Source organism: Pogoniulus pusillus, chromosome 13, assembly GCF_015220805.1.
Source record: "Pogoniulus pusillus isolate bPogPus1 chromosome 13, bPogPus1.pri, whole genome shotgun sequence".
In the NCBI taxonomy this organism is placed as follows: domain Eukaryota; kingdom Metazoa; phylum Chordata; class Aves; order Piciformes; family Lybiidae; genus Pogoniulus; species Pogoniulus pusillus.
In genome coordinates this window covers 26,760,548-26,788,449 of record NC_087276.1, presented here as the reverse complement: position 1 = coordinate 26,788,449, position 27,902 = coordinate 26,760,548, and the positions used below count along the sequence as shown (strand labels likewise).

The 27,902-nt window shown below is 44.6% G+C and overlaps 1 protein-coding gene across 11 annotated transcripts in view; it reads right to left on the bottom strand.

The window, feature by feature from the left end:
* The window catches only part of MAD1L1 (mitotic arrest deficient 1 like 1), a 511,231-nt gene that overhangs the window by 293,307 nt on the left and 190,022 nt on the right, over positions 1 to 27,902 (bottom strand). For all 11 annotated transcript variants that reach the window (XM_064153680.1, XM_064153676.1, XM_064153678.1 and 8 more), the window contains exon 12: positions 2,799 to 2,939. In XM_064153680.1, coding sequence (XP_064009750.1) covers positions 2,799 to 2,939 — 141 coding nt within the window. The remainder of the gene's footprint in view (positions 1 to 2,798; positions 2,940 to 27,902) is intronic.

Sequence of the window (27,902 nt, the reverse complement as noted above, 5' to 3'; positions counted from 1 at the left end):
GAAATGCAGCTAGTCAAAGGATAGCTAAGACACTTCTCACACAGTGCTCAGCTCTCACTTCTGGCTCTGCCTTCTTTTCTGGTGGTCTGGTCTTTGTGGCTGCCTCTGCCTTAGCTCTAATCCAGTCAAACCCCTTTTTCCTCTAACCTCCTTGTCATCTTTTTGACATCTCAGACCTCTAGACTTATCACATGAGAGACACATGAGTTGATCTGGATAGTTCTGATAGGTTGGACTGGATGATCTTGGAGGTCTCTTCCAACCTGGTTGATTCTATGATTCTATGAAGGGAGGGAAAGAGGCAGGGGGAAGGAAGGATTGGGTCGGGAGCCCTCCTGGGGACTCTGGCTGTTTCTGGGAGGGGTACTGTGTTTCTGTACTACTTTTACCTTGTATATGACTGGATATATCTGTGTCTATCTGCTTGCATATTCTGCTAAGCCGTAAATACAGCTTCATTCTTTAACTTCCAGCCAGCTGAGTCTAGTCTGGGTGATTTTCTTAAGTGTGTGTGGGGGGTAACTCAAACCATCACACCACCAGAAACTTTCCTCCCTCGCCTCAGAAATGCCTGAGGCTCCAAGGTGCCTCATTCCTGCTGTCTCCTCTGTTTGTGAGATGAGTCATGCAGGTGTCAACATCTCTAAAATGTGGAGAGAGGCTCAGCAGAGCTGGGAGGGTGCAAAGCATTATGTTAGAAGTTATTAATAGCTGTTATCGACCAGCTCTTTGATCTACAGGCAGTTGATTACAGCTGCTGCTCCCGGGGATGAGGCACCAAGAGTCCTGCCTGCACCTCAATTCCCCTTTCCAGATTTCAGATTTTTACTGGAACAAGAAAATTATTCCCCAAAATTTCAAAACAGATGGGATTCAGCATCAACACTGCAGCCAGAAAAGGGAAGACAACCAAGCGAAGCGTAAAATGTTTCTTTACAAGGGGAATATCAGGTCTTTGAATTCTGCTTCTAGCAAAGTCTTTGAAAGGCTTAAAGGTTGACATCACAGAAAACAAAGCTCCAGAGAACATAGCTCCTTCCTGAAATTTTCCATGTAGCCCTTACTCTGTATCCAAGAAAGCAAACTTCCAATTTGATTTCTATAAATAAAGGGGTGTAGCAATTGGCTCCCACATTTCCCCATGCTTTCTCCTGGAGGAAGAAGAGGTAATTTGCTGTTGCCCAAAGACACTGTGCACATCTGACCTAGTCAGTGAAGCAGTTCAGGAGATCTCCCTGATTTGAGTCACTGCTGGGAACAGGATAAAAGAACCATCTATCATTTTGTTGAATGCTGCTCTGTCTGGAGGTAAGCAGTTTGGTGACCAAAGAAACACAGAGAAACAATCTGAGAAAGACAAACTCAGGCAAATTTCTGTTTCATCTGATGTTACCAGTTAACTTGCCTAAAGCTGGAAACAGGGATGAAGTGGATCTATGCCATGGTACTGATCTATTCTTCACAGAGAGAGTGATTTGCTATTGGAATGGGCTGCTCAGGGAGGTGGTGAAGTCACCGTCCCTAGAGGTCTTCAAGAAAGGACTGGATGAGGCACTTAGTGCCATGGTTGAGATGACTGGATAGGGCTGGGTGCTAGGTTGGCCTGGATGATCTTGGAGGTCTCTTCCAACCTGGTTGATTCTATGTGCTCTGCTTGCTGAGCCTTTACTGGTCACTGGAGCAATCATTGCCTGATTTAAGTTCCCAGCTACTCACACAAGAAAAGAGCATTTATAAAGATGCCAGAAGCAAGAAAGAGGTTTGTACCCTGTGGGACAATCCACTCTGCAGCTTGAATATGAACCTGATGGAGCATCAATTTCTACAGGTTTTACTCCATTTGAATTACAGCATCTATAAATCTATATGATGGTGGAACTAGGCATGAAGAAAGGAAAACTCACGTACTTATGACTATTGTAAAGCCTATATAATAAACCTGCCAAGCTTTAAGATCACAGATGTATTCCAAATACTTCAGCTCATGACCATAAAGCTCATTCCACTAAGACAAAGTACAACAGAGAAGAAAGGACCTATTTGGCAAATGCATGTTAGCATTTGCCTCATTACAGTCCCATTTCAGATTACAGATTTTCAAAAGGAGAGCTAAAAATAACAGAAGAATTCCTTCAAGGAATGCTTCTATCTTTGGAAAGAATGTTTCTTCTTGGGGGAAGTCTAGTAAAAGGCATTTAATAGAGTTACTGGTATTCTGGGGTTTCCAGGCCCAGTGCCAAGAAGGGAAGAACAGCAGACACATGCTTTACTAGGAGTACCCTTAGAGTAAAGCCCTTACAAGCACACACTCTGTACAGATGAGCCTGGCTACGCACATCACATCTAGAGAATCACCTTGAGTAGACCACAGAGAAGACACCAACCTGCTACAGTTCATCACCCTTTCCCCTTTCCACACCCCTCTAACCCACAGTGGCCAGCTGTCACTCCAGCCGTGCAGCACAGCTGTGCTTAACACAAAGCACGCTCCTCACACCCAAAGATGACTATTCTTGGCTTCTGCCACCTTCAGGTGCAGGATAATATAACTTGGGGGTCTTATTGACGAGGGATTTTTGACTTCTGGATTTGGCAGATCTGTCTTCTGTAGCAGCAGATCGCATCACCAGGCGATGCGACCTGAAAGCCCTCAGCTGTGCTGGTTTCCGTGAGTGCCCCATCTATTACGCCACAGCTCTCTGCTGAGCAGCCTAGTCTGCTCCACCGGCTCCCAGATAAGCTCCTCAGCAGCGGCAGAGCACGCAGAGCACGGTTAGGGCGTGATGCTTCTTTCTTACCTCCAGCTCAGCGTTATGAGCGTGCAGCTTCTGCACCATCTCCTCGGCCTCGCGCATGCGGCGGCTCAGCTGGGGCGAGTGCTCGGCAGGGGTCAGCTCGCTGTCGTACGACTCCAGGATCGCCCGCATCCCGTCGCGCTCCTGCCAGGAAGAACAGCAAACACCTTTAGGGATACAGCCCTGACCTCGCCCCGAGGAGAAGCTTGCCAGACCCACATTCTACCTTTCATAGAATCAACCAGGTTGGAAGAGACCTCCAAGCTCATCCAGCCCAACCTAGCACCCAGCCCTGGCCAATCAACCAGACCATGGCACTAAGGTTCTCATTCAGTCTTGTTCTGAACACCTCTCCTATGAGGAGAGGTTGAGGGAGCTGGGCCTGTTTAGCCTGGAGAAGAGGAGGCTCAGGGGAGATCTTATTACTGTCTACAACTACCTGAAGGGGCATTGTAGCCAGGTGGGGGGTGGCCTCTTCTCCCAGGCAACCAGCAATAGAACAAGGGGACACAGTCTCAAGTTGTGCCAGGGTAGGTATAGGCTAGATATTAGGAAGAAGTTCTTCACAGAGAGAGTGATTGGCATTGGAATGGGCTGCCCAGGGAGGTGGTGGAGTCACCGTCCCTGGGGGTCTTCAAGAAAAGACTGGATGAGGCACTTAGTGCCATGGTCGAGTTGACTGGATAGGGCTGGGTGATAGGTTGGCCTGGATGATCTTGGAGGTCTCTTCCAACCTGGTTGATTCTATGATTCTATGACCTCCAGGGATGCCTACTCCACCACCTCCCTGGAATGGGGCAGCCCATTGCAAGGGCAAGTCACTGTCTCTGTGAAGAACTTCCTTCTAACATCCAGCCTATACCTCCCTGGCACCACTGCTTTTCACACCCACTGATCTTTCACAGAATCACAGAATGTTAGGGGTTGGAAAGAACCTAAGAGCAATGAAGCTGGTGAGGGGCCTGGAGCACAGCCTTGTGAGGAGAGGCTGAGGGAGCTGGGGGTGTGCAGCCTGGACAAGAGGAGGCTCAGGACAGACCCCACTGCCGTCTACAACTATCTGAAGGGAGGCTGTAGCCAGGTGGGGTTGGTCTCTTCTGCCAGGCAACCAGCAACAGAAGAAGGGGACACAGTCTCAAATTGTGCCAGGGGAGGTCTAGGCTGGGTGTTAGGAGGAAGTTGTTGTCAGAGAGAGTGATTGGCATTGGAATGGGCTGCCCAGGGAGGTAGTGGAGTCACCATCCCTGGAGGTGTTCAAGAAAAGCCTGCATGAGGCACTTAGTGCCATGGTCTGGTTGTTTGGATAGGGCTGGGTGCTAGGTTGGACTGGATGATCTTGGAGGTCTCTTCCAACTTGGTTGATTGCATGGTTTTAGTCCAACCTCCCTGCCAGAGCAGGATGCCTAGAGTAATGCATCCAGGAGGGTTTCAAATGTCTCCAGAGAGAAGACTCCACAAGTTCTCTGGGCAGCCTGTTTCAGTGTTGTGTCACCCTCACAGTGGAAAAGCATTTCCTTATCTTCACATGGAACCTCCTGTGCTCCAGCTTGCACCCACTGCCCCTTGTCCTGTCATTGAGCAGAGCCTGGCTCCATCCTCCCAACACTCACCCATCACATATTCATAAACACTAATGAAGTATTCCCTCAGTCTCCTCCAGGGACAGCTCTCTCAGCCTTCCCTCATAAGGCAGATTATAGAATCATAGAAGCAATCAGGTTGGAAGAGACCTTCCAGATCATCCAGTCCAATCTATCACCCAGCCCTATCCAATCAACTACATGTTCCACTCCCTTGATCATTTTTGTGGCTTTACATGGCAAAGAAACCCTGATGGACACACACCCATCATCTTCACATCAGCATCAAGCCACAGGTGAACTCACAGTCCTAAGAAAATAAATGTTTCTTTTAAAACTCAAAAAATTAGCCTGTCTTAGGTATATAAAACCACATGTCCCTTGCAGGAAAGCAACATGCACAGACTCTAACAAGCAGATGGCAAATGAAAACAGAGCCTGCCTTCTTCTTGGAGACACTATTCCAATTCAACTTGGCTGAATGAGTTGCTTCAGCAAAATATTTAGTGCAGTGCTTGACATTTTTCCTGCCAAAGAGTTCCAGCAATGAAGGAAAGAATTGTCACAACAGAAATGAAACACATTTGACAAGAAACAAAGCAGCTGAGAGCAAATATCCTCTGGTATGGCACTTTTCACTTGTTAAAGACTGCAGCACTCAATGTTCATAATAAATATTTTTTCAGAGGTAAATATCTCACAGGCAATGTGTTTGGCTCCCTTGGCTATTTGCTGGCAATTATAACTAAGCCTTTGCAAAGACAAAAAGAAGGATCCTTCTCCCCTCCCTGAGAGTTTCTGCACTTCCAAGTATAAAGCTTGGGCTGAAAGATAAAGGTAAAAGTTTTTGTGTGGGCTCCTGGTTGAAGTATTTCCTAATGCATTCCCAACTTCAGAGAGCACCTAATGCCTACCTCCCAGGCACTGATGGAGAAGAGGAGGGACAAAAGGTTGAACATTTCAAAAAGGCAGCTTTGTTTTAAGGAGCTTACTGTTTGCAGTGCAATATGCAGAGAGGGATTAGGCAGCTGATGAAGTGTTTCATCTTTTGACTGCACAGCAGAACCTTGATGTTTGTTGAGGCTACAGAACAGGGTCAAAGCAACACAGGGCCCCTGGCATAAATCCAAAGTGCAAATGCTCTGAGGAAATCTTACACTGCTGTCTCCTTTTATTGCTGAAGTTTTCTGCCTTGCCCTAGTACAGAGAAACTTAAGTTCTCTGGACAAACCACCTCTCTGCTGTGAACTCTGCCACCACAGAAATCCAAAATACTATTACAAGGTCACTCAGCTTCAGAGCTGTGCAGCTCACACGCAGACCAGGCCACCACCATTGCACTGAACTTGGAATGTTTCACAAACCCAGCTTGGCCAGGCTGAAAAGCTTCTCTGAGATCCTGCTCTCTTGGAGAAATCAGGAATTGCCAGGGTAGACAAAAGGTCTTTTTTCCTTTAGGTGACGTTAACCGCCCAGGCAAGCAAACCTCACTACAAAGGTTACCTCCTCCTTCAAAATCTAAAGGTCAAAACCTGAACATGGAGAGCAAGTATACGTGTGGGGAAGGAACAGTCAAATTCAAGGTGTAAAAACAAGACCAGAGGCACTGCCAGAGGTACAGTGTGTTCAGAGTATGTCACAGATTCAAAGGTCAGCCGAGATGGTGGGATTGGTCAGCAGGTAACAGGACTCGAGACCAAAAGCCAGCCCAAGCCTATAGAAACAGAGATATTAAACTAATAAAGAAAACCAGGGTTTAAGATAAACAGTAGTAGGTGTCTTTACCAGCTCCTTGCTCAGGTCTGAAGGAACAGAAACATTTTTCCAAGAAAGAAGCAGTTTTGCTGTGGTTTACAAAGAGCTGTTCATGACACAGGCATGTGAAACAAAATGCTTCATCTTGCTGCAGAAGGAGAAAACCCAAACCCAACCACCTCACACCTGCCTTGTAATGAACTCATTTAGAAGAACCATAGGATCAGTCAGGGTTGGAAGGGACCACAAGGATCAGCCAGTTCCAATCCCCCTGCCGTGGACAGGGACACCTTACCCTACAGCAGGCTGCCCACAGCCCATCCAGCCTGGCCTCAACCACCTCCCTGGGCAACCCAGGCTCTCACCACTCTCATGCTGAAAAACTTCCTCCTCACAGCCACTCTGAATCTCCCCACCTCCAGCTTTGCTCCATTCCCCCCAGTCCTGGCACTCCCTCAGAGCCTAAAAAGTCCCTCCCCAGCCTTTTCTAGGACCCCCTCAGATACTCAAAGGCCACAAGAAAGTCACCTGGGAGCCTCCTCTTCTCCAGACAGAACAGCCCCAACTCTTTTCAGTCTGTCCTCATAGCAGAGGTGCTTCAGCTCTCTGATCACCCCTGTGGCCCTTCTCTGGACACACTGCAGCATCTCCACATCTCTCTTGTAATAGAGGCTCCAGAATTGGATGCAGTACTCCAGGTGAGATCTCACCAGAGCAGAGTAGAGGGGGAGAATCACCTCCCTTGACCTGCTGGCCACACTTCTCCTGATGCAGCTCAGGCTCTGGTTGGCTTTCTGGGCTGCAAGTGCACACTGCTGGCTCATGTTGAGCTTCTTATCCACCAGCAGTACAGGATCACTCCATCCTCCTCCTCCCCCTCCAACATACACACACATCAGTCAGTCTTTTCTGTAAGGCAAGCTGCTTTTGCTCAGGAGATGGCTTTCATTTCCCATTTATTGCAGAATCATTGTCTAGAGCACAGAAGAGAATGTAATGACAGCATTTAGTGAAGGTATTGGTTTGATCCTTGCATGTTGTTGCAATTAGATCTGCAATTACAGCATCCTCTCTATTCCTATCCGCTCCGCTATCCTAATTTTCTACTAAGCATCTTTCACCAACGTGCTAATTTACCTCTGCAATGTTCTCTCCATTACAGCAGGGCAGTCCCAAAATCCTTAACATATTTTCAGCAGCAAACAGGACCCCTGGCAATTCCCATCACACTTGGCTTCCAATTAACTGCCATTCAAGTCATCCCCAGCAAGATCCTGGTGGCTGTCCTAGCTGTTCAGCTGCAAGGAGGACAGGCTTCTGCTTTCATGCTAGGATGGGAAAACTGCACGGAAGCAGGACATCCTTACAGGCTGTCTTTTCCCTAAAATCAACTACAGAACTTGCCCTTCAAAGCCTGTCTCTTAAGGGAGAGTAGAAGTCTCAAGAAGAAAAACAAGTGCAGCAAATACAGCACAAGCTGTACTGGAAGAAAGGTGCTGAAGCAAAGGGCGGTACAATTAAATACTTGGTCCTGGAGTTTAGTTCTTCTCTTTAATTATTTCCAGATATTAATACTGCAATTAAATCAATCCTCAGCTTCCAACAAGCAGTCCCCAGCTCCATTTTCTATATTTCTCCCCAACAAGAGCACTTACTGAAACCCTTTCCCTCCTAAGGATCACGTTAGTTTGGCAGGAAACAGAAGTCCTCTGCCTAAAGAGATTCTCTAAAATATAATCCTAATTTGATAATTGCTGCAACATCTCACCCCACACAATAGGATATTCCCCAAGCACCACCAAAAACCTCATCAGAGGCTTCCAGATGTCTTTTCTTGCCTTTTTCTAACACCTCTGCTTTCCTGCTTTCTATCAGGAGAGTATTCATCAGAATTACTACACAGCAGTTCCTCCGGGAATTGCCAAAGCTTACCCAGCTCAGGGTTTCTCTGCTAACTTGTCAAGGACCTTAGACTGGTACACTTCCAGGTGCTCTTGAATTTCACCAGTGTGAGAAATATATAGAATCATATGTTTGATCTGATTAATTCGTGGCAAGAGGTCACAGACAAGGAGGAAGGGGGGGGTTTGAATGTAACTGCATTCCTGCTTGCACCACCATCGCAATAAGCTTAAGATAAGAGTAATTAGATCGACGAAGGAGGGAGGCATGTGGAAGAGATAGTCTTTTGCATATTTAAATGGAAATGCATTCCTCCTGGTGCCACCTTTCCTGTATGAGCAAATAGAAGAACCAGGACTTTAAAGTTCATGAGGAAGACACTTAAGCAAGACCCCTTACTTCATCAAAGATTACCAGAGGGACCACCGGATAAAAGAAGATCTGTGTGGAAGAGACATCTCACATTCCTAAGAACTGATAAAGAAAACCCAACCTTTTCTTAGAACTTAGTAAATATGTAATAGAATAGGGGATAAAAAGAGAAAACTGAAGGCAAAGGGTGTGCGTTGGGGTAGAGCAGAGTCTCCCCTCGCACCCAGGCCTGTACATTGCTTGATTCCTGCAAATCTATTAAAGTCTTAACTTGCATGAACACCAGTTTATGCCTGTTATTTATGACACCAGTTTCAAATCAACACCAGAACATAGAATCAACCTGGTTGGAAGAGACCTCCAAGATCATCCAGGCCAACCTAGAACCCAGCCCTGTCCAATCAACTAGACCATGGCACTAAGTGCCCCATCCAGGCTTTTCTTGAACACCTCCACGGACAGCAACTCCACCACCTCCCTGGGCAGCCCATCCCAATGGCAAATCACTCTCTCTGTGAAGAACTTCCTCCTAACATCCTTCTTTTTTAAAACAGGTCTTAAAAGCAGAATAATTTGGCTTGATGTTCATTATTAATGCCCTACAGCAAGCCCTGGTGCCGCAGCTCACAGCTGTGTTTGAGGAGAGGCAAGTTTGACAAAGAAAAAGGATGATTTTTCAAAAGGTTCAACAGTTTCCCTTCCTTCTGCCAGCAACAGTTAATCCACCAACCAAATATGCCTCCTACTACTGCATAAGGAACTAAAAAGCAAACATGCTTTAGAATCTTAACCAGGAACTAGAGCAAGTCCCATGAAAACCTGCTGAAGGCAAGTACAGGATGGTGCCTCTGAAAAATGACATCTCTAATAAAAAGCTTCACTCCAGTCCCCTCAAAAGCCAAAATTTGACCTGCTTGTGAGTATCTTGAAGCTCAGGGAAAGTCTCTTTCCTCAGCACTCACACATCAGAGGGTTACTGGAGTGGTTTAGAAACAGCAGGAATGACAAACTGCCTTGGGAAAAATTAGCATGCTGAAGACAGGGAAGATGGTCTGGGAATCAAGGTTCCTCGCACACTGGGTGAGGAGCAGGTAGGTACTCCCAGATCACAGGGCTCCTTTCTTCTGAGGCATGCTCAGTTCCCAGCTCTGGAGATGTTTATAAGTTATGTAGCAGCTTGGGGATGCAGCTTAATGCAGCACTTGGTAGAGGAGGGCTGATGATTGGACTCAATGATCTTGAAGGTCTATTCCAATCTAAAGGATTCTATGCTTCAAGGTGAGAACTGAAATAGGCTCCTCCAAGACTTCTGGGTTAACTTTAGACCTGAGAGCTGTTCACATGAGCACTGTCATTATCATCATCCCTACCAACAACCCTGTCACTGAAGCAGTGCTGCTTCAGCTCTCCAAGAGCAGTATGCAGCTTCGAAGGGTTGGACACTGGGAAAGCAACTCCCAGCTGTGCATTGGAAGCAAGTAAAGAGTAAAATATAGCCCCCCAAAATTTACAAAGCCATCTAACCTTATATACATCCCCATCAAATCAGGCTCTGCTCCTGTTAGTGCTCGTTAGCCCCTCCTCAAACATACATACACACAATTCACCCCAGACTAACTAATTAGCTGAAGGAAAGCAAAATCAATAAGAAAGAAATTAAAGTTACAAATCTAACTGCAGTCAGTCACACACCCAGGGAAAATGTGTTCCTGGGGTAAAGTTTATCTAGTGTCATAATTTTATTGAAATCCTATATCTTTCTATTGACTTTTATCGTTTCAAAGCTGGATGTCAGAGTTATCATTATTAGGCTCTCAGTGTTGCTTTCAGGTCTGAGGTTTGGCTTTGGGTTGGCTGTTTTTTTGTTGTTGTTGTTTTTTTTTTTCTTTCTTTTTGTTTCTTTTTTCCTTTTATAAACAAGCTGTAATTGTCTGCTTTATTGATCAATAAATCTTTCAACTGCCTCTCTTCACTGAGCTCAGTTCTTGTAAACCTCCTGCACAGTTCTCTGAAAGAAAATAAAGGGTTGTTGTTTTTTGGGGTTGGCTTGTTGGGGTTTTGAGAGAACAGATTGTTTTGTCATTAGCAATGAACGAGCAGGAATTGTGCTGGTCGGGTCAGATAATGGCTTTTTAATGACAGATTCTAGTCACAGTAAAAATCTGCTTTATTTCCACACCAGTGAACTTCAACTATTAATCCACAACCCGAATGCACAGCTCGCTTGCTCTCTCGCTTCTGCCTGGGTTAGAGCCTGGCAGAGGAGACAGACTTTGCCAAGAGGAATCGTAATGATATTCCTCATTCCCTGGCATTTGGTTGTTGTTTTTTTTATGGCACAGAAATATTCCTGTTCTCAGAGTTAGATGAGCTTTTTGTTTAATTAATGATAATTTTTGGAGAATGTTAATAGACTGCTTCATTATAGGAAATCAGTGGCAAGATTTCCCTCTCCTCTTCCTCTCCAGACTTCTAACTCTAAATTAGTTGTAATAAGAGAAAATTTCTAAACTGAAGAAAGATGTGGAGCTCCAGCATCAAACAGATGCTATTTGCAATCAGATGTAATTTAGCTAACTATTCCTTGTAAAAACACAAATAAAAGAGAAAGATGAGTAAGAGAGGTTGAGGCTTTCTGCTTTCAAGCTATACAAATACATTAAAGAAGGGAGACAGCAACCGGGGCTTGGCCACATATTTGATATTAGTAAAAGCAGCAGAGTGAGATGTGGGAACAGGAACCAAAATATGGTTAGAAATGACTGAATACTTAAATATATCAGACTGTGCAGGACCTGTTGACAAAACATTTCCTTAGGTTACTTCAAAACTAGTCACAGTAACCTCTGGTCCACAATCAACTGGGAAATGGCAAGACAGATCCTGAATAAAGGACAGCCAAACGGATTGAACCTGTTAAAAGAGGGATGGATGAGAAGATACAGACTCTGCAATTATAAATCAGTATTTTTGTCTCTCATAAAATGCTTGAAGAAAACATTAACAATGAAATTGCAAGCAGCTAGAGAAGAATTAGAGACAATGAACAATCAACTGAGCCTTAACATGAATAACATCAAACCAGTCTAATTTCCTTCTTTGACAGGTAACTTGTCTGCTGAATGAAGACAAACAATAAACATCATAAATCTCAACTTCAGTGATGTGTTTATCAAAGAAGAGGATTACAATTCAACATCTCTGTAACTTAGTGAAGTAAAGGTTTTATCAAGGTGATGAGGTTCATGAAAGCAAAGCACAGAGCCCTGTGGAGCAACACACAGCCCAGGTACCATCCACAAACTGCAGTGTCAGTTGGCATTTACCAATCATCTGCCAACTGTCTTCTCAAAGCTACCCATTTCTAACTTCCTCACATGATACATGTACATCCTGTTTCAAACTCCAAGGGAAGCAGGCAGCTACAGCACAAAAACATCAGGGAACATTCACAGGTTCATTGCCTCAACCTGATGGCTGGAGGAATTGATAAGGAATTGATCCATAGTTAAGCCTTACTTTGCAATCAGGCTTCTCTCTTCAAAGCTTCTGCTCACATCTCATTGCCTTATGGAAAATGGGAGGGAGAAAGTAAAAGCAAAGTGACAGCAAGATTCAAGAATCAGGGGCCTGAAGGCAAAGCTGTGGCTAAAGGCACATTTGGTCAGACTCTGCTATTATGAGAATGGATCTAAGGGAGCTACATGCCCTCAGCTCCAACCCTCTTGGATTGCTGCTAACAAGAGATAATGGAGTCTTCCAGAACAGGTAAAAAAACCCAAGAGTTCTATGCCAAACAGAAGGAGGAACAATCAAACCACCAAAAACTTTTCAAACCCTCCTTGTCTACAGCAGCAGCTGTTGCCACCAGCATGCAAATGGTTCCCTTTTCTCTTACCCCCCTTAACTTTCATACTACTCATCCTTAAACCAAAATGCTATATTCCCAAACCTCCAAACAGTTTCCTTCTCAGCTACAGCCACTTCTCAACATTTCTCTCTGTGGCTGACCTATTTTCACATTACTTTGCAAATCAGAACTGACTGCAGACACATATGTACACACACACCATTGACTTTCTACTTGAGACTTCAATTAAAACAGCATTTACAAAAAAGCCTGTTAACTCCATGAAAACATCCACCAGATTTCACTACCCTTGCACTGACAAGGACATTAGGGAATGGGTTTTCCAAAACATCCTTGCCTCTTGAATGTGACTTTCTATACATCAAACCTCTGCTTGCACGTTTTGCCCCTCGAGCCAACATAAGGCTATTGCAGGAGATGGATTTAACCTATAAAGAAGCTTTTCAGATGTATTGTGCCCTACAACCAAGGCTTCTCCAGCAAAAATATTTATCCTCTCTAAGTCCAAATATCTCCATCCGTGTCCAACCTGAATAGAGGGGAGAGAGGTCAGAAAGACTGATGTGCTCTGTAACCACCAGCACGGCAGCAAACCAGGAATTAAGCGTCCCTATCTTACCCATCATCTCCCTGCAACTGATGGCTTTCATCACTTTTCCTGATACCCCCATAACAGAGCCATTGTCTTGCTAGGAAAGGTTCAACAACAACTTTCCTGGAGAAAGCAGGCAAGCAGAGGAAACTGCAGTGAGAAAAGGCTAGAACCAGGCAGAGAGCCACAGAGAAAGATAGGCAAAGACTCGTTTTAGGTGCCAGAACAAGGTACTCAGGGACACGCTCTGAGCTTCCCCAGCATCACTGGTTTTTCTAAGTGAACAGCCTTCCCTCTTCCGTATTTCCTATCATTTCTTGGACATTTTGGAGAGGCTCTGCAATCTGCCTGCTCTTTTGGCAAGCATTCAGCAGGCAGCTTTAAATGTGCACTGCAAATACCTGCGTGCCTTACGTGCTCTTCTATTCCGCAAGTTTTTTGTCCTGATTTATGGCTCTTCCTCTCTAGCTCTCATCCCTCACCTCCACCACTTCTCTGCAAAGGGCTCAGCTTGCCTTATATCCTGGCAATGAACCAGAGCAAATAAATCCACTGTAACTCTTTTAATCTGTCTCTGATAAATCCCCTGCTTACTATCTTCTGGAAAATTGTGCATGGTCTCTAAAAGCCTCATTTCGCTTATAGCACATACATATGCCAGCTGACAAGCAATCATACAACTGACACTGTAACAAACTAAATATTATCTGACTAAAATACCCCCGGGGTCCTCTTGCTTCACAGTGAGTTTAACATGTTTAGTTATGTTTCCTAACCTCCTGCTGCCGTGAAATAATGTTATGATTTTTCTTCATTTAACTCCCTCCTACTGGAACGCTCCTCGCTGCCTGCCTCCAGCACAAGCTTGCTTTTCTCTCTCAGTGTATTTCTCATCTCTCCATTCAAAAATAAAACCAATAAAACCCCCTCTTCCTTCCAGCATTTCTCTTAGCTCCACTGCTCACAGAGGGTGGCAATCCAGTAAAGATGTGAAGTTGCCTGATTCACCTGCCTGGAGCACAGGACCACCCTCTGCCTGACACTGCTATGTGCCACCATGTGCACAGTTCACATGGAAAAATGTTCATCCCCTTGCAAACTACAGTAAATTAATACCATACCTTCTTCAGCCTAGCCACTAGATTACCACCACTGGCAGAGGGAAGGCATATGACTGACAAGGAAATATATTCAGCCTTACTGACAAGAAAAGCTAATATTTTATTCATCTAGTCCAAAAAAAAAAAAAAGTCTTATTCAACCCTGAAAAGAAAGTTTTTGTGAGGGTGCATCAGATTCTTCTATTCTGCCAGTGCCTACAGCACATCAAAATTCAGCCCTATGTTCATTCCTTGCCCTCGGATTTCTTTTTCCTCCTGCCTACTAAGTAACCCAGATATTGGCCTCTAAATCTCTTACCAGCCAGTTTCCTGCAGTTTTAACCACTTAAATATCATTAACTTGGGGGAAAGTCAACAGAACTGTGCTCTAAGCTGGTACAGTTACCTCTGCAAAAATAAAGGGGAGGAATTCCACCACTGTCTGAGTCCATTCCTGGGGTACTCAGACCTGAACAAGGAGGACAAAGCTCTCGCATCAGATTTGGAGAGGACAGGAACAAAAAAATCAAAGGCCTAAGCTGATTTGATCAGCTCAACACAGCACATTCCACTGAACTTGAAAAGCAACTTCTTGGTCCCTGTAGGATGTGTCAACAACTCCAGAAGTATGGCAGTTGGAGCTCTGTAGTCTAGAGAAGAGGAGACTAAGTGGGCATCTTTTCAATGCTTATAAACACTTAAAGGGTGGGTACCAGGAGGATGGAGCCAGTCTTTTTGCAGTTGTCCCCAGTGCCAGGACAGGAGGTTATGGGCACAAGCTTGAACACAGAAAGTTCCACCTAACCATGAGAAGAAACTCCTTTACTTTGAAGGTGATGGAGCACTGGAACAGGTTGCCCAGAAGAAAGGTGGAGCTGCCATCTCGGGAGACATTCAAAGTCCACCTGGATGCTGTCCTGTGCAACTTACACTAGGTTGGACTAGATGAGCTTCAGAGGTCCCCTACAACCATTCTGTGGCTTTTTGAAAGAGGCAAAGAAAAAGGAGTTTTGGCTCCAGAATATACATCACCTGTCTGCTTCATTGGAAAGCATTAATAATTTCCCATATTTTACTTAATTCATAAAATATTCCCTCTACTACCTTCAGGGTATAAAAGATCAGCAATTTCAGTAAGAGTCTCAGAATTATACATCAAGTGATCTCCCAAGTCACCCATAGCTCATCTGCATGATCTTTAAAGGACTCTCTAGGATATGGAGAATGCAACTTCTTGCCCTTGCAGCCTAGTGACACCTTCTTAGGAAGAGGACCCTGCAGAGAAGACTGAAAAGCCAGGTTGTGTAGCTGCTGCAGTAGCACTGTCAGGCCAGTGAGTTAGATACCATAGAATCATTCAGGTTGCAAAAAGACCCCTGCTTTGAGTAGCCAACTAAAAAGGTTATAAACACAAAACTGCACCAACCAACTCCTCCTCAACTTTTTTTTTTGAGATCAGTTTATTCTCTCAACCCAGAGCACAGTTCAGACAACACCCACACAATGTCTCATTAGCTTAATCAAGAGTCATCTTCAGGACTGTCTGACAGGCAGCAAGCAAGTAAACACCATGAAGCTTGGCTACTCTTTAACCTTATGAACTGCACTTCTCAAAGTTTCCTGCATTTAATAACATGCCACCTCAGTGCTCAGCATTGCAGCTTCTTGAGCAGAAGTCTGTCACATGCTGGCACTTAAATCCCATATAAACATCACTGCAGACTGACAGAGAAGACCATAAACTAGACCATAGCCATGGTCTAGTTGCCTGGCTAGGGCTGGGTGCTAGGTTGGACTGGATGATCTTGGAGGTCTCTTCCAACTTGGTTGATTCTATGATTCTATGAAACCTGTGTCTGGGACCCTGTCCCTCTTAAGATCCAGATATAGCAAAGAACAAAACCAGACTTTACAAACCAGGTACAAAGACCATATCGGATTCATGGTGCTTTACTATCATTCCTGTCACACCTTCACCTTGGTCCTCCCAACTCCAAAAACAATTTACTTTTAAAAAGGTATTTTTGAAATAGAAGCTCTCACTGTCAACTCCCCCAGGTACTTTTATTGATCATATAAATGATCAGCTTTTCTGAACCCTCATAATTTCCTGACCTTGCCAGCTATTTGATGGAAATTAATCCCATTGCCCTTTTCTTTTTTTCATTGCTTGAAAATATATTTTCTTTTATCAGTCTTTAATTTGCCACCTTTCAGCTTCATTGAACACCTTTCTTCTTGCACAGACAGGGAAAACAGCAGCTCCCAAACAACTTCTCTGAACCATTCGTTCGTGTGACTCTGTGCTTTCAACTTGTCACCTCTTCTTCAACTACTTTTTAAGGTAAACAAGTCCAACCTTCAGTTTTCCAGCACAACTTTTCCTGTCTTTCACACTCCCATCACTGGTTTCTGACTGCTGCTCTCATTCTGCAGCATCCTTAGCTGAAGTGGGTTAAAGAGAAACACTGAAGATGCACTGTGAGTCACTGGTATCATCTCCACCACTCTCTGTAACTGGTACACCCTTGCCCAGTTCCTGGCTAGCTCTAAAGAGATCATGATCCCAGCACCTCCTGTCCATCAAATTATTTCATATATAAGCTACCCACAGACTCACTCCACCAGCACATCCCCACTTACAAGAATCCCTAAACTCACTCACTGCCAGCTGCACAGGTTGGCAAACATCTACTGTTTAACAGCATCAGAGGGCTCAGCCCATTGTCAGAGGAGCAAGGCAAGATGCTCTCCCCAAAAGCTGCTGAGTCAGGACATGCCAAAACTCCACAATTGACAGTTCAGCAACATGGCAGGCAACAACTTCCTCAGCCACACCCAGAAGAGAACAGAAAGGAAGGGGATACATGTCTGCACCCAAGAAAGAACCTGCAGCCCTTCTGTTGACAACTCACATATATCAATTTGTTCCATTTCAAACCATTGCAGAAATTAAACTATTACCTTAAAACAGCCTACAGGTTAGCAGACCTAATACTAGCTGTCACTGAGTGAGCACTTTCCTTTCAGTGTCACCAGAGTGCTGGTGAATTCAGGCAGACAAAGCCTGAATTCCTTTCTCTGCTCTCCCTCCACTGCCTCTGCAACATTAAGTCAACAAAAATCTTTCCTCAGAACTGCCATCCAGAATGTTATGCTCAAACCATTAGACAAAAAGGGAAGCACTGAAGTCACGCTTCATTAAAACCAAGTGGAAAAATCACTTCACCAGAAGAAAAACATTATTTAGGAAACATATTCATTATATGCATCTAAAGGAGAATAATGATGAAATGTATAAGACCAAGCTGAGTCTAGTTGAGAGGTGTCCCTGCCCAGGGCAAGGAGGTTGGAGTAGATGACCTCTATGGTCCCTTCCAACCCAAATCATTCTATGATTCTACAAAACTATATTTGATGACAAAAATATGCACACCTCTATTTATATTTTATCTTCAATAAAAACCAAACACACACAGCAACAAAGACCACAACAAAAATCTACTTTGCTGCAAACAAAACCCATTGGTTTGCTGTCATCCTAATGAACCGCCATGTATTAGAGAACAAAACAGACTATCAGCTTTTCTACTTCCAGGCACAGCTTCATCAAAGTGAATGGAATATCTTGTCATCACAGGAATGATTGTCAAAAGAACAGAGACACTAACAGAGGGAAGAAGTCTCATTCTGCCACAAAACATCATGGAAAGTGTTGGCAAATAGCAGACAGCTCATGCCGAAGATGAATTCCTACTTCCATACAGCAACACACCCACGATGCAGAACGTTCCGGATAACTTGGAGGTACTCAAGCTGAAATTTAGCCTCTCTCATGATCCCCATCCCAGAAAGATAACTCAAAGGACATCCTGTGTACCATACACAGAATAACAGAACTGTTAGTTTGCCATCAAGTCCTTCAGAAGACAAGAAGTATCTCAGTATCAGTAGGGTTGGAAGAGACCTCACAGATCATCAAGTCCAACCCTTTACCACAGAGATCAAGGCTAGACCATGGCACCAAGTGCCACGTCCAATCCTGCCTTGAACAGCCCCAGGGACGGCGACTCCACCACCTCCCCGGGCAGCCCATTCCAGTGTCCAATGACTCTCTCAGTGAAGAACTTTCTCCTCACCTCCAGCCTAAATCTCCCCCGGCGCAGCCTGAGGCTGTGTCCTCCTGGTGCTGGCCACCTGAGAGAAGAGAGCAACCTCCCCCTGGCCACAACCACCCTTCAGGTAGTTGTAGAACAGTTGTAGAACAGTTGTAGAAGTGAGAACAGACCCATTTGCACAGCAATAGTTAAATATACAACAACCAGCACTAAATTTCTCCCATCTCTGGAAAAAAATCAGTTCAGAGATGAAGGGAAAACAAAAGGTAACAAGAAGAAATCATTCAGCTAGAATTTATGACCACTTCACAATCCTTCTCCTCAAGTTCTCCCAAAAAAGCTGTTTCTATTTCCCTTGCAAGTGTTGTTTTTCAGGCTTGTCCCTATTATTTCACCTTCAATAACAACATACATGAGCTCTACCACATTAAAGGAAAGCATGACTACAGTGTTGTCTGTGTCAGTGAAGTCTCAAAGATGTTGTCCATGATTACTAATTCAGTAGAACTCTTCAGCTTATGAAGGGTAAGAACAGAAGCACCCAAAAAGCAGCGAATGTTAAAGCTTTTGACTGATTTCTGTGCACATCAAGGATGCTAAACACACACACAAACAAAATCAACAATCAAGGCTATGCAGAAGACTCCTTGGGCAAAACACCTGCCTCAAGTCCATGGAAGAAGCAGTGCAAGTTTTACAGCATATGTCAAATCTTTGCATTTTTATCCTCTCAATCAAATTAGTTACTAATGAAAGAGTTTATGATTAATACTTAAGTCAAGAAGTAAATTGGGGAACAAGCTATTACTTGAATATGAGCAAATCAGATCGGCTCCAGATATACATAATGAAACAAGTTTATGTGAAGAAAATACTACTGCTGTATCTCCAGAAGTCTTCAACTTCTGATCACACTCTCTTAGACCATCACATAATATCCCTTAGTGGCATTTCTGAAATGTGATGCAGAAGGTACAAGCAGTTGATGTACCTGAGAACTACATAAGTACTTTCTGACCATGTACCCTCTAATGATCTGAACACGAGGCCATTATCTCATAGAATCAACCAGGCTGGAAGAGACCTCCAAGATCATCCACTCCAACCTAGCACCCAGCCCTAGCCAGTCAACCAGACCATGACACTAAGTGCCTCATCCAGGCTTTGCTTCAACACCTCCAGGGACAGTGACTCCACCACCTCCCTGGGCAGCCCATTCCAATGCCAATCACTCTCCCTGCCCACAATTTCCTCCTAACATCCAGCCTAGACCTGCCCTGGCACAACTTGAGACTGTGTCCCCTTGTTCTATTGGTGGTTGCCTGGCAGAAGAGACCAACCCCCACCTGGCTACAATCTCCCTTCAGGTAGAGAGTTCCAACACAGAACTCCATTCAGAGAAATACTGATTCTATCCACCTCAGGCTCATTTGCCAAGATGAGACAGGCTCACAGGTTCTGTCATCTGAATTTCCCTCTTGGACCAAAGCAGCAGGACACTGAAGAGATCACGGAAGGAGGGTAGGGTAGAGTGCATCAGTCCTGTGCGTACTCTGAGCTGCTGGGGCAATACCTTGGAAGACTGAACAGAAGAGAAAATATCTGCTAGAAATGACCTTCTAAGCCTATAAGCACAATACTATGCAAAAAAACCTGTATTACCTTTCCTCTAGAACAGTCTATGAAGACAGGTTTCTCTGCAGCATTTGCTAGTGTAATTCTTCACTCTTTCCCCTTACTTCTCACCACTTCACAAGATGCTTAATAAATATCCATTTATCTCCAGAAACCAAGAGGAACACAGCAGTATCTCTCACACAGTTATCCAGACCTGAGTGGAAGGAGAGCCAGGAATGAATGAGATGGGGATTAAGGACAAGAAATTACTTTGTAATTGAAAACTCAGGGCCAGCCACCATGAAGTAAAACGCATGAGACTGGCAGAGCCACACTAGAAATCAAAGCAGAGAAGAAATGTCTGTGGTCCAGTATTGGCTGACAAATTTTATTCCTATTCTGTACTTGCACATCCCCCAAGTTATCTCATATACTGAATTTTAACATCAATCCCTTGAAGCTTTGAATTTAAAACCAAACATGGTACTAATTGAAAATCCTTCCTCATCAACCTTGTGCTGTAGGTCGTATAAAGATCTATTTCTCCAGGGGACACGGAAAGGAAACTGTAATTGCATTTAGTTTTCAGGTGTGTGGAAAAGGAAGTTCAGCATGTATGGAGAAGGAAGACATGAAAAGAATAAATAGCTTGAAAACTAAGGAGGTCTGAAGTTTTCACTTCAAAAGGAAGTAAAAAACTAAACCAACAACCACAAACCAAAACCAACTCTTGTGCTAGTTTGAGCCTAGCTGGGATATTTTGGTGAGAAGAATTAGATTATAGGCTGTGGAAAGGAAACAAGGGTGATGTCTGCTTCACTCATAGGCTTGGTGAGATGTATAAGAACAAGAACATAAACACAGATAACAGAGTCTCTCTCTGGGCTTTGGGCTGCACTTTTCTCTCTAACTTGCTGCCTGACTAATCCATCTGCTTCCTAACTCCCCTGGCCAACCCTCCAAACTCACCTTGAACATAAGATAAAGTCTGGAGTAAGGCAGAGGGGTGGGAGGAAGGTGAAAGGGTGGTTGAGAGCCCTTCCTGGGGACTCTGGTTTCTGGAAGGGCTGTTGTGTTTCTGTATTACTTTTTAAGTTGTCTATTTCTGTCTATAGCTGTAGATATTGTAAATATCTGCTTGTATATTGTGCTAAGCTGTAATTATAGCTTCATTCTTCTATTTCCAGATTGACTGAGTCCAGTCTGGGTGATTTTCACAAGTGTGGGGGTCAGGTAACACCCAAACCATCACAGCATAGCTTCATTCTTCAATTTCCAAATCGACTGAGACCAGTCTGGGTAATTTTCCTAAGTGTGGGGGGGCAGGTAACACCCAAACCATCACAATATAGCTTCATTGTTCAATTTCCAGATCTACTGAGTCTAGTTTGGGTGATTTTCACAAGTGTGGGGGGTCAGGTAACACCCAAACCATCACAGTATAGCTTCATTCTTCAATTTCCAAATCGACTGAGTCCAGTCTGGGTGATTTTCCTAAGTGTGGGGGGGCAGGTAACACCCAAACCATCACAGTATAGCTTCATTCTTCAATTTCAAATCAACTGAGTCCAGTCTGGGTGATTTTCCTATGTGTGGGGGGTCAGGTAACACCCAAACCATCACAATATACCTTCATTGTTCAATTTCCAGATCTACTGAGTCTAGTTTGGGTGATTTCCCTAAGTGTGGGGGGTCAGGTAACACCCAAAGCATCGCATCTTTATTTTGGCGCCCAACGCACCATTTCAGCCTCCAGCTGAAGTTTGTGTGCTTCTAAAAGAATGCACCTATTCAAACATCTTTCCCTTTATCAACAGTTTAGGACTAGAAACAAAAAAAGAGCCAGCAGCATAGCCCATGGAGTTTTAAAGGAAAGTTTCTCCCTGCCTCCTCCTGCGGTACCAAAAGGCAAAGAGCTGCGCACTTCCCGCATCAGACGCGCGGTTCTCACGCTGGCAGGCTAATGGCTTTTCTGACAAGGCAAACTCTAATGTTAGACACCACTCTTATTGGCTTAGAACCAGAGAGTGTGCTGTTAAACCCTGCAGGTACCACACTCTGCAAAGGTTGCTCTCTTTATTTCACAAATCATATGTAATTGCCACGGAATTGAGCTGAAGACTATCATTCTTCTCTAAATTCAACATTTACACACCTCAAACACATACATTTCATAGTTAAAGGATACTTTTGGCAATAAAAGTGTTTTAAAAGCTTAGAATTGAACTTATTAGGTAATTTAACCCACTGACAGAATAGCAAAGAGAAGGCAAAGCCACTCCTCCCATGCTCCAAACAGCAATTTCTGTGTCGCTAGCCACAGGAAAAACAGAGGGGCTCCAAAGTGGCTTTAAGTTCTTGTGCTTGAGTGAAGGGTCTGTGATTGATACAGCTGTTACTTGTAACACCACAGGAGCATCTTATGAATAACTCGGGGTTATTTATAAGCACTGTGTCGTTTGGCACACCAGCACAGCCCCAGAGGCATGGCATCCCACAGCAAACGGCGGCTGCGAGGGAAGTTCTTCTGTAATGTTTGCACAGACATAAGCACAGGAGGGATCTCTGCTAGCCACCGCTGGAGGCTGGCAGAAACCACAGCGCCAGGGACGGGCACACGCCTGTGCAGGCACTGCATGTGTGGGGCTCAGCAAGTGCAAATAGGTGACAACCTCACAGCTGCGGGGGGAGATGGGAAAGAAACAAAAGCTGGGCTTACTTGGCATTCAGCAGCAAGAAAATTCGTCTGGTGTCCTCTGCGTCTGTTAGCAGAGCATTTTAAACAGCCGCCAGGCTGCTGACCAAGAAATGACAGCTTGTCTGTGCTGGCTGGTTAAGGCAATCATTAAGCACTTGCTCAGTGTGGACCTGGAGCTTGCTGAAAGGGGAGGACAGTTACTCATCACTAATGCTTATTTTCATGCTGTTCTCCTACTAAGCCTGCTAATGGTCTGGTATGCTAATGGATATTCAGGAGATATATATATATATATATATATTGCCTTTCTTCTCATCTACAGCCTTAGCTGCCAGGCTAGAAACAGTTTAATTGCTGCTAAATCATCTCCCAACAACATATGTCAAGTCTAGCCTTGACTTTCTTCAAGAAGTGTGATTTTATCCCTTAGCTTCTCCTGCTTTTTCACTCATTGTGGGAACAGTTAAACTGCACTTCCTCCAATTTGCTTTTTAAATGGAAAAGGTTCCTGTCAAGAGGTGCAAGAGTTTCCTACTTCCCTGCCACTTACCGATGAGGAAAGTCTCCTCCTCGGTCACGCCTGCTGAAACAATGCTGTCCCCCGGCACGCTGGCTTTGAAAAGCAAATGCAATTGAAGTTTTCACCAAGCAGCCCACACAGAAAGATATCTGCATGTTGTAATTGATTCCTCTTCTGATCTCACCAGCTAACAAAACTAATTGCATTTGGTCGCCTTTTTAACACATTCCCATATTCCTTTACAGTTCTGAGCTGAATACGCTCCCTGCTCTTGTCCTTGGTCTCATTCTCAAAAACTCTTTACTTTGCCAATCTAGCACAAGCAAGAGAGTCACCAGTCTGGGGGAAACTGGAACAGAGACAATTAAGACAGGAGAGAAAGCAGGAGGGAAACTGCAGTATGATGTATGCCAAAGCAGATGTCTTACGAGGACACCGTTAAAACTAACTTGGTCATGGAACTCTTCCATTTAGCAGTACAGAAGTTTAGGACTACCTTTAGGTTCTTAGGCTGCATTTTTCAGCAGTCAATAATAAAAGCAGCCAATTATGGAAGTTCAGCATCACCACCTCCATTTTCCAGAAGGGGAAACATGCCTTGGAAGATGAAGTGGCTGTGGTCATTCAGCAGCTTAGAAAAACTGGGTTAGAACACAGAGCTCTTTCAAGTCTCTGCCTGGGGATCTTCACAGTGATTAGGTCATTCTCATCAAAACCCAAAAAATCCCAAACCATTCATCAACTAGACACCAGCTTTCTTTAGGAAAGGATTACTGCCACTGTGCAGCCTCTTCTGAGATGCTGCCTTTCATCATAGGCAAAAACAGAAAGAAAGAGTAAAAGATGTTAACACGTAAGAACATTCCCAAAGTGTTCCTGTTACACCTGCTCCAAATTCTTGACATTTCAGAGTCATGAAAGATAGTCTACTTTCTTTCTATTTTTGCAGAAGAAATGCTTAGTGCCTACCAGAATCAACCAAAACATGGGCTTGAATTGTAGGAATTAAAGAGAAAATATGAAGGGGCTGCTTTGTGTCACTGCAAGGAGATCATCCCTCTGGAGATGAAAATCAGCAGCTCTGCTTGTACCCACTGATATTTAGTCCTACCCTTGCACAAGCAGAGGAACTCCTACAAAGAAACCACTCAGCACCAAGCAACTTCTCCCTTTTTTCTGGCGTTACCTTTCTCCAGAAACTTCATTTTCAGTCTAGTTCTGAGCAAAGAAAATGATTGGAGTATTTAATTTAGGAAGAGGGGAAGGGTTAAGAAGGGTGACTCTTTGGATGGGCTTAGCTATGTTGTTAAGCAGACCACTCCTCAAGGTCTAAGTCACAAACCTCAAAATGATTTCACCAAACCAAAGATTCTCCTGTAACCTTCATTTCACACACAACCCAGGAAAGAAGCCCTGCTTCTGATCCCACAGCCACAAGGAAACCATCCTTCAGCTACATTTGCAGGCTAACTCCTCAAGCTGCTGGATTTATATGCAGCAACAGAACCATGTAAGGATCAAATAAAATTAATTCTGTCTAATAACAAATTAATTGTTCATGCCAACCTCTAATGTCTCCATCATCAAATGAATTTCCATGTTATTTACCCACCACAACTTCCCACAGGGAAGGAGAAAGACAGCTGCTTAGATTAAAGAACAAAACAAAAGAGTCTCCTAGACAAAGGACCTTTTCATTTTCTAAATGACTGCCTTACTCCAAAACATCTTAGGAGAAATAATGTTGGTTTGGTTTTTATTCTTTCAACAAAACCAAAATGCAAACTGCCTCATTTGATGCAGCTCTTTCATTGTCTCCAAACTGAATGCAACAACTTCTGGTGGGAAGCAGAGATAGGCTCCTGTTGGAATAATGTTCCCATCAAAAGGGAAATAAATTGTCAACAGACCTAACAAAGTATATTTTCCTCATTTTCTGTTCTTTGAGGCATGGATCACTGTAGCCATCACCTTCTTTAGTGACAACAGGAATGTTTTTAAGGGGCCTATAGAATGAGAACCACACAACCCTCTCCCTGGTAAAACTAGGCAATAAATTGTTTCAGAAGACCAGCAAAATGGCACTTCTGCCAGATCCCCACTGCTCTTATTTAAACAGTCTTATTGGAATGTCTCTGAAACATTCAGAACTGTCCAGTTTCACCACACCTAAGAACACCTCTCAAAATCATATCACAGAATCACAGAATCTCTTAGATTGGAAAAGCCCTTCAAGCTCATTGAGTCCAGTCATTAGGTTCACACTGACAAGTCCTTGACTAAACCAAAGCCCTCAGCACAACATCTCATCACTGTGAATCGCTATGGCTGGAAAGGACCACCAGGATCAGCCAGTCCAACCTTCATCCCAGCAGCCTTCATCACTAGACCCTAGCCTCAAGTGCCACATCTACTCTCCTTTTAAACACCTTCAGGGATGGTGACTCCACCACCTCCCTGGACAACCTGTTCCAGTGCCTGACCACCTGCTCAGGAAAGAACTTCCTCCCAAAAGCCAATCTAAACCTCCCTTGATGCAACTTGAGGCCATTTCCTCTTGTCCTGACATTAGTAATTTGGGAGAAGAGACCAGCTCCAGCCTCACTGCAGCCTCCTTTTAGGTAGTTGTAGAGGGCAATAAGGTCCCCTCTCAGCCTCCTCTTCTCCAGACTAAACACCCCCAGCTCCCTCAGCTGCTCCTCATAGGTCATGTTTGCCAGACCTCTCCCCAGCCTCATCGCCCTTCTCTGCACCCACTCCAGCAACTCAGTGTCCCTCCTATACTGTGGTGACTAAAACTGGACACAGCACTCGAGGTGTGGTCTCACAAGTGCTGAGTACAGGGGCACGATCACCTCCCTACTCCTGCTGGTCACACCATTTCTGATCCAGGCCAGGATGCTGTTGGCCTTCTTGGCCACCTGGGCACACTGCTGGCTCATGGTCAGCTGGCTGGCCACCAACACCCCCAGGTCCTTTTCCTCCAGGCAGCTCCCCAGCTACTCCTCTCCCAGCCTGTAGGGCTGCTGGGGATTGTTGTGGCCAAAGAGCGTGACCCGGCACTTGGCCTTGTTAAACCTCAGCTAATCATCACCTAAAGGACAAGGTTGTTTCTTTTCTGGGAAATAAAAGAAAGTTTTGTCTAACAGCAACATCAATGCTCCATCCCACTTTAACCACCTACTTCTGTGCCTGAGACCTATCCAAGCTCAGGGAGCCAGCTCACAACATAAAGTTGATCCATTCAAGAAGTCCTGGGAAGAGAATGGCAAAAGGAGAGAAGACAGCCCTCACAGATGATATGGAGAAACATGGGTCTTTGGCCTGATCAGTCCAACAATTCACTCTTTTTGATCAGGGAAGCAGTAGTAAGCAATACAGGAGACCTTCTACTAGACAGAAGTCAAAATTGCTCTGTCACACAAGATGCAGCACTTTCTCATCTCACTTGTATTTCAGCATCTTAACTCTTAGTCCACATTCCTCTGTGGAGGCTGGAGATCAAAATCCCCGTTGCTGGGATGCATCCACAGTCAGGCTACACCAGCATAACCTTGACCCTGGGTTAATTTACTCATAGAATCAAGCAGGTTGGAAAAGACCTCCAAGATCATCCAGGCCAACCTAGCACCCAGCCCTAGACAAGCAACCAGACCATGGCACTAAGTGCCTCATCCAGTCTTTGCTTCAACACCTCCAGGGACGGTGCCTCCACCACCTCCCTGGGCAGCCCATTCCAATGCCAATCACTCTCTCTACCAATAACTTCCTCCTAACATCCAGCCTAGACCTCCCACTGCACAAACTGAGACTGTGTCCCCTTGTTCTGTTGCTGGTTGCCTGGGAGAAGAGACCAACCTTACCTGGCTACAGCCTCCCTTCAGGGAGTTGTAGACAGCAATGAGGTCTGCCCTGAGCCTCCTCTTCTCCAGGCTGCACACCCCCAGCTCCCTCAGCCTCTCCTCATAGGGTTTGTGTTCCAGGCCCCTCACCAGCTTTGTTGCCCTTCTCTGGACATGTTCCAGTATCTCAACATCTCTCTTGAATTGAGGAGCCCGAAACTGGACACAGCACTCCAGGTGTGCCTGAGCAGTGCTGAGTACAGGGGAAGAATAACCTCCCTTGTCTTACAGGGGTCAAGAGTTCTCTAGATTACAGAGTAGTCCTACCAAAATTCTGCCCTGAATCTCCCTGCAGCCACAGAGGAGAGCAAAAGCTTATGCACAAAACAACTACAGGGCACGACCTGGAAGAAATCTCGCCAAAAAGAAAAGTACAATCTGTCAAATAGGGATTTAATTTATCCTAGCTGCAATGTTTTTCTACACAGAGAAGATTAGGAGCAACAGATTCGCTCTTCCAAAGCAGAAACTAAACAACTTTTAGTTAAGAAAGAAGGCAGATGGCCCATGTAGATTAAAGAGTAGGTACAGCGCAACGCAACAGCGCACTGCTGCACACAAATCCCACAGTAATTACAGCAGCAGTGGTACCTCACTAATGATGCTGTGCCTGTGAACTGGGACAAATTAACACAAAGACACACATGCTGGTGACTTGCAGCCCAAGGGAAGGCAAATGTGATGGAGGCAGACATTGAGGGGAATCACAACAGATTAAATGCTGTGAGGTACAGATGAGCAATATGCAGCCCAAACAAAAAGGGAAGGTGGGAAAGGATGTGCTCCTCGTCTGCCCTAGGTTTGTATGAAAATTGGTGTTCTCCCCAGAGATGGTTCAATGGATCTTTCTCATCTCACTTGTATTTCAGCCTCTTAACTCTTAGTCCACATTCCTCTGTGGAGGCTGGAGATCAAAATCCCTGTCGCTGGGATGCATCCACAGTCAGGCTACACCAGCATAACCTTGCCCCTGGGTGTCATGGAGGGTAGCAGAAGCCCTTAGCAGGCCTCCCTGTTGTGAAAGTTATAGTGTTTCACATTAATGCCAAGAGCCTCGCAAAACCAAAACAGTCCTTCAGT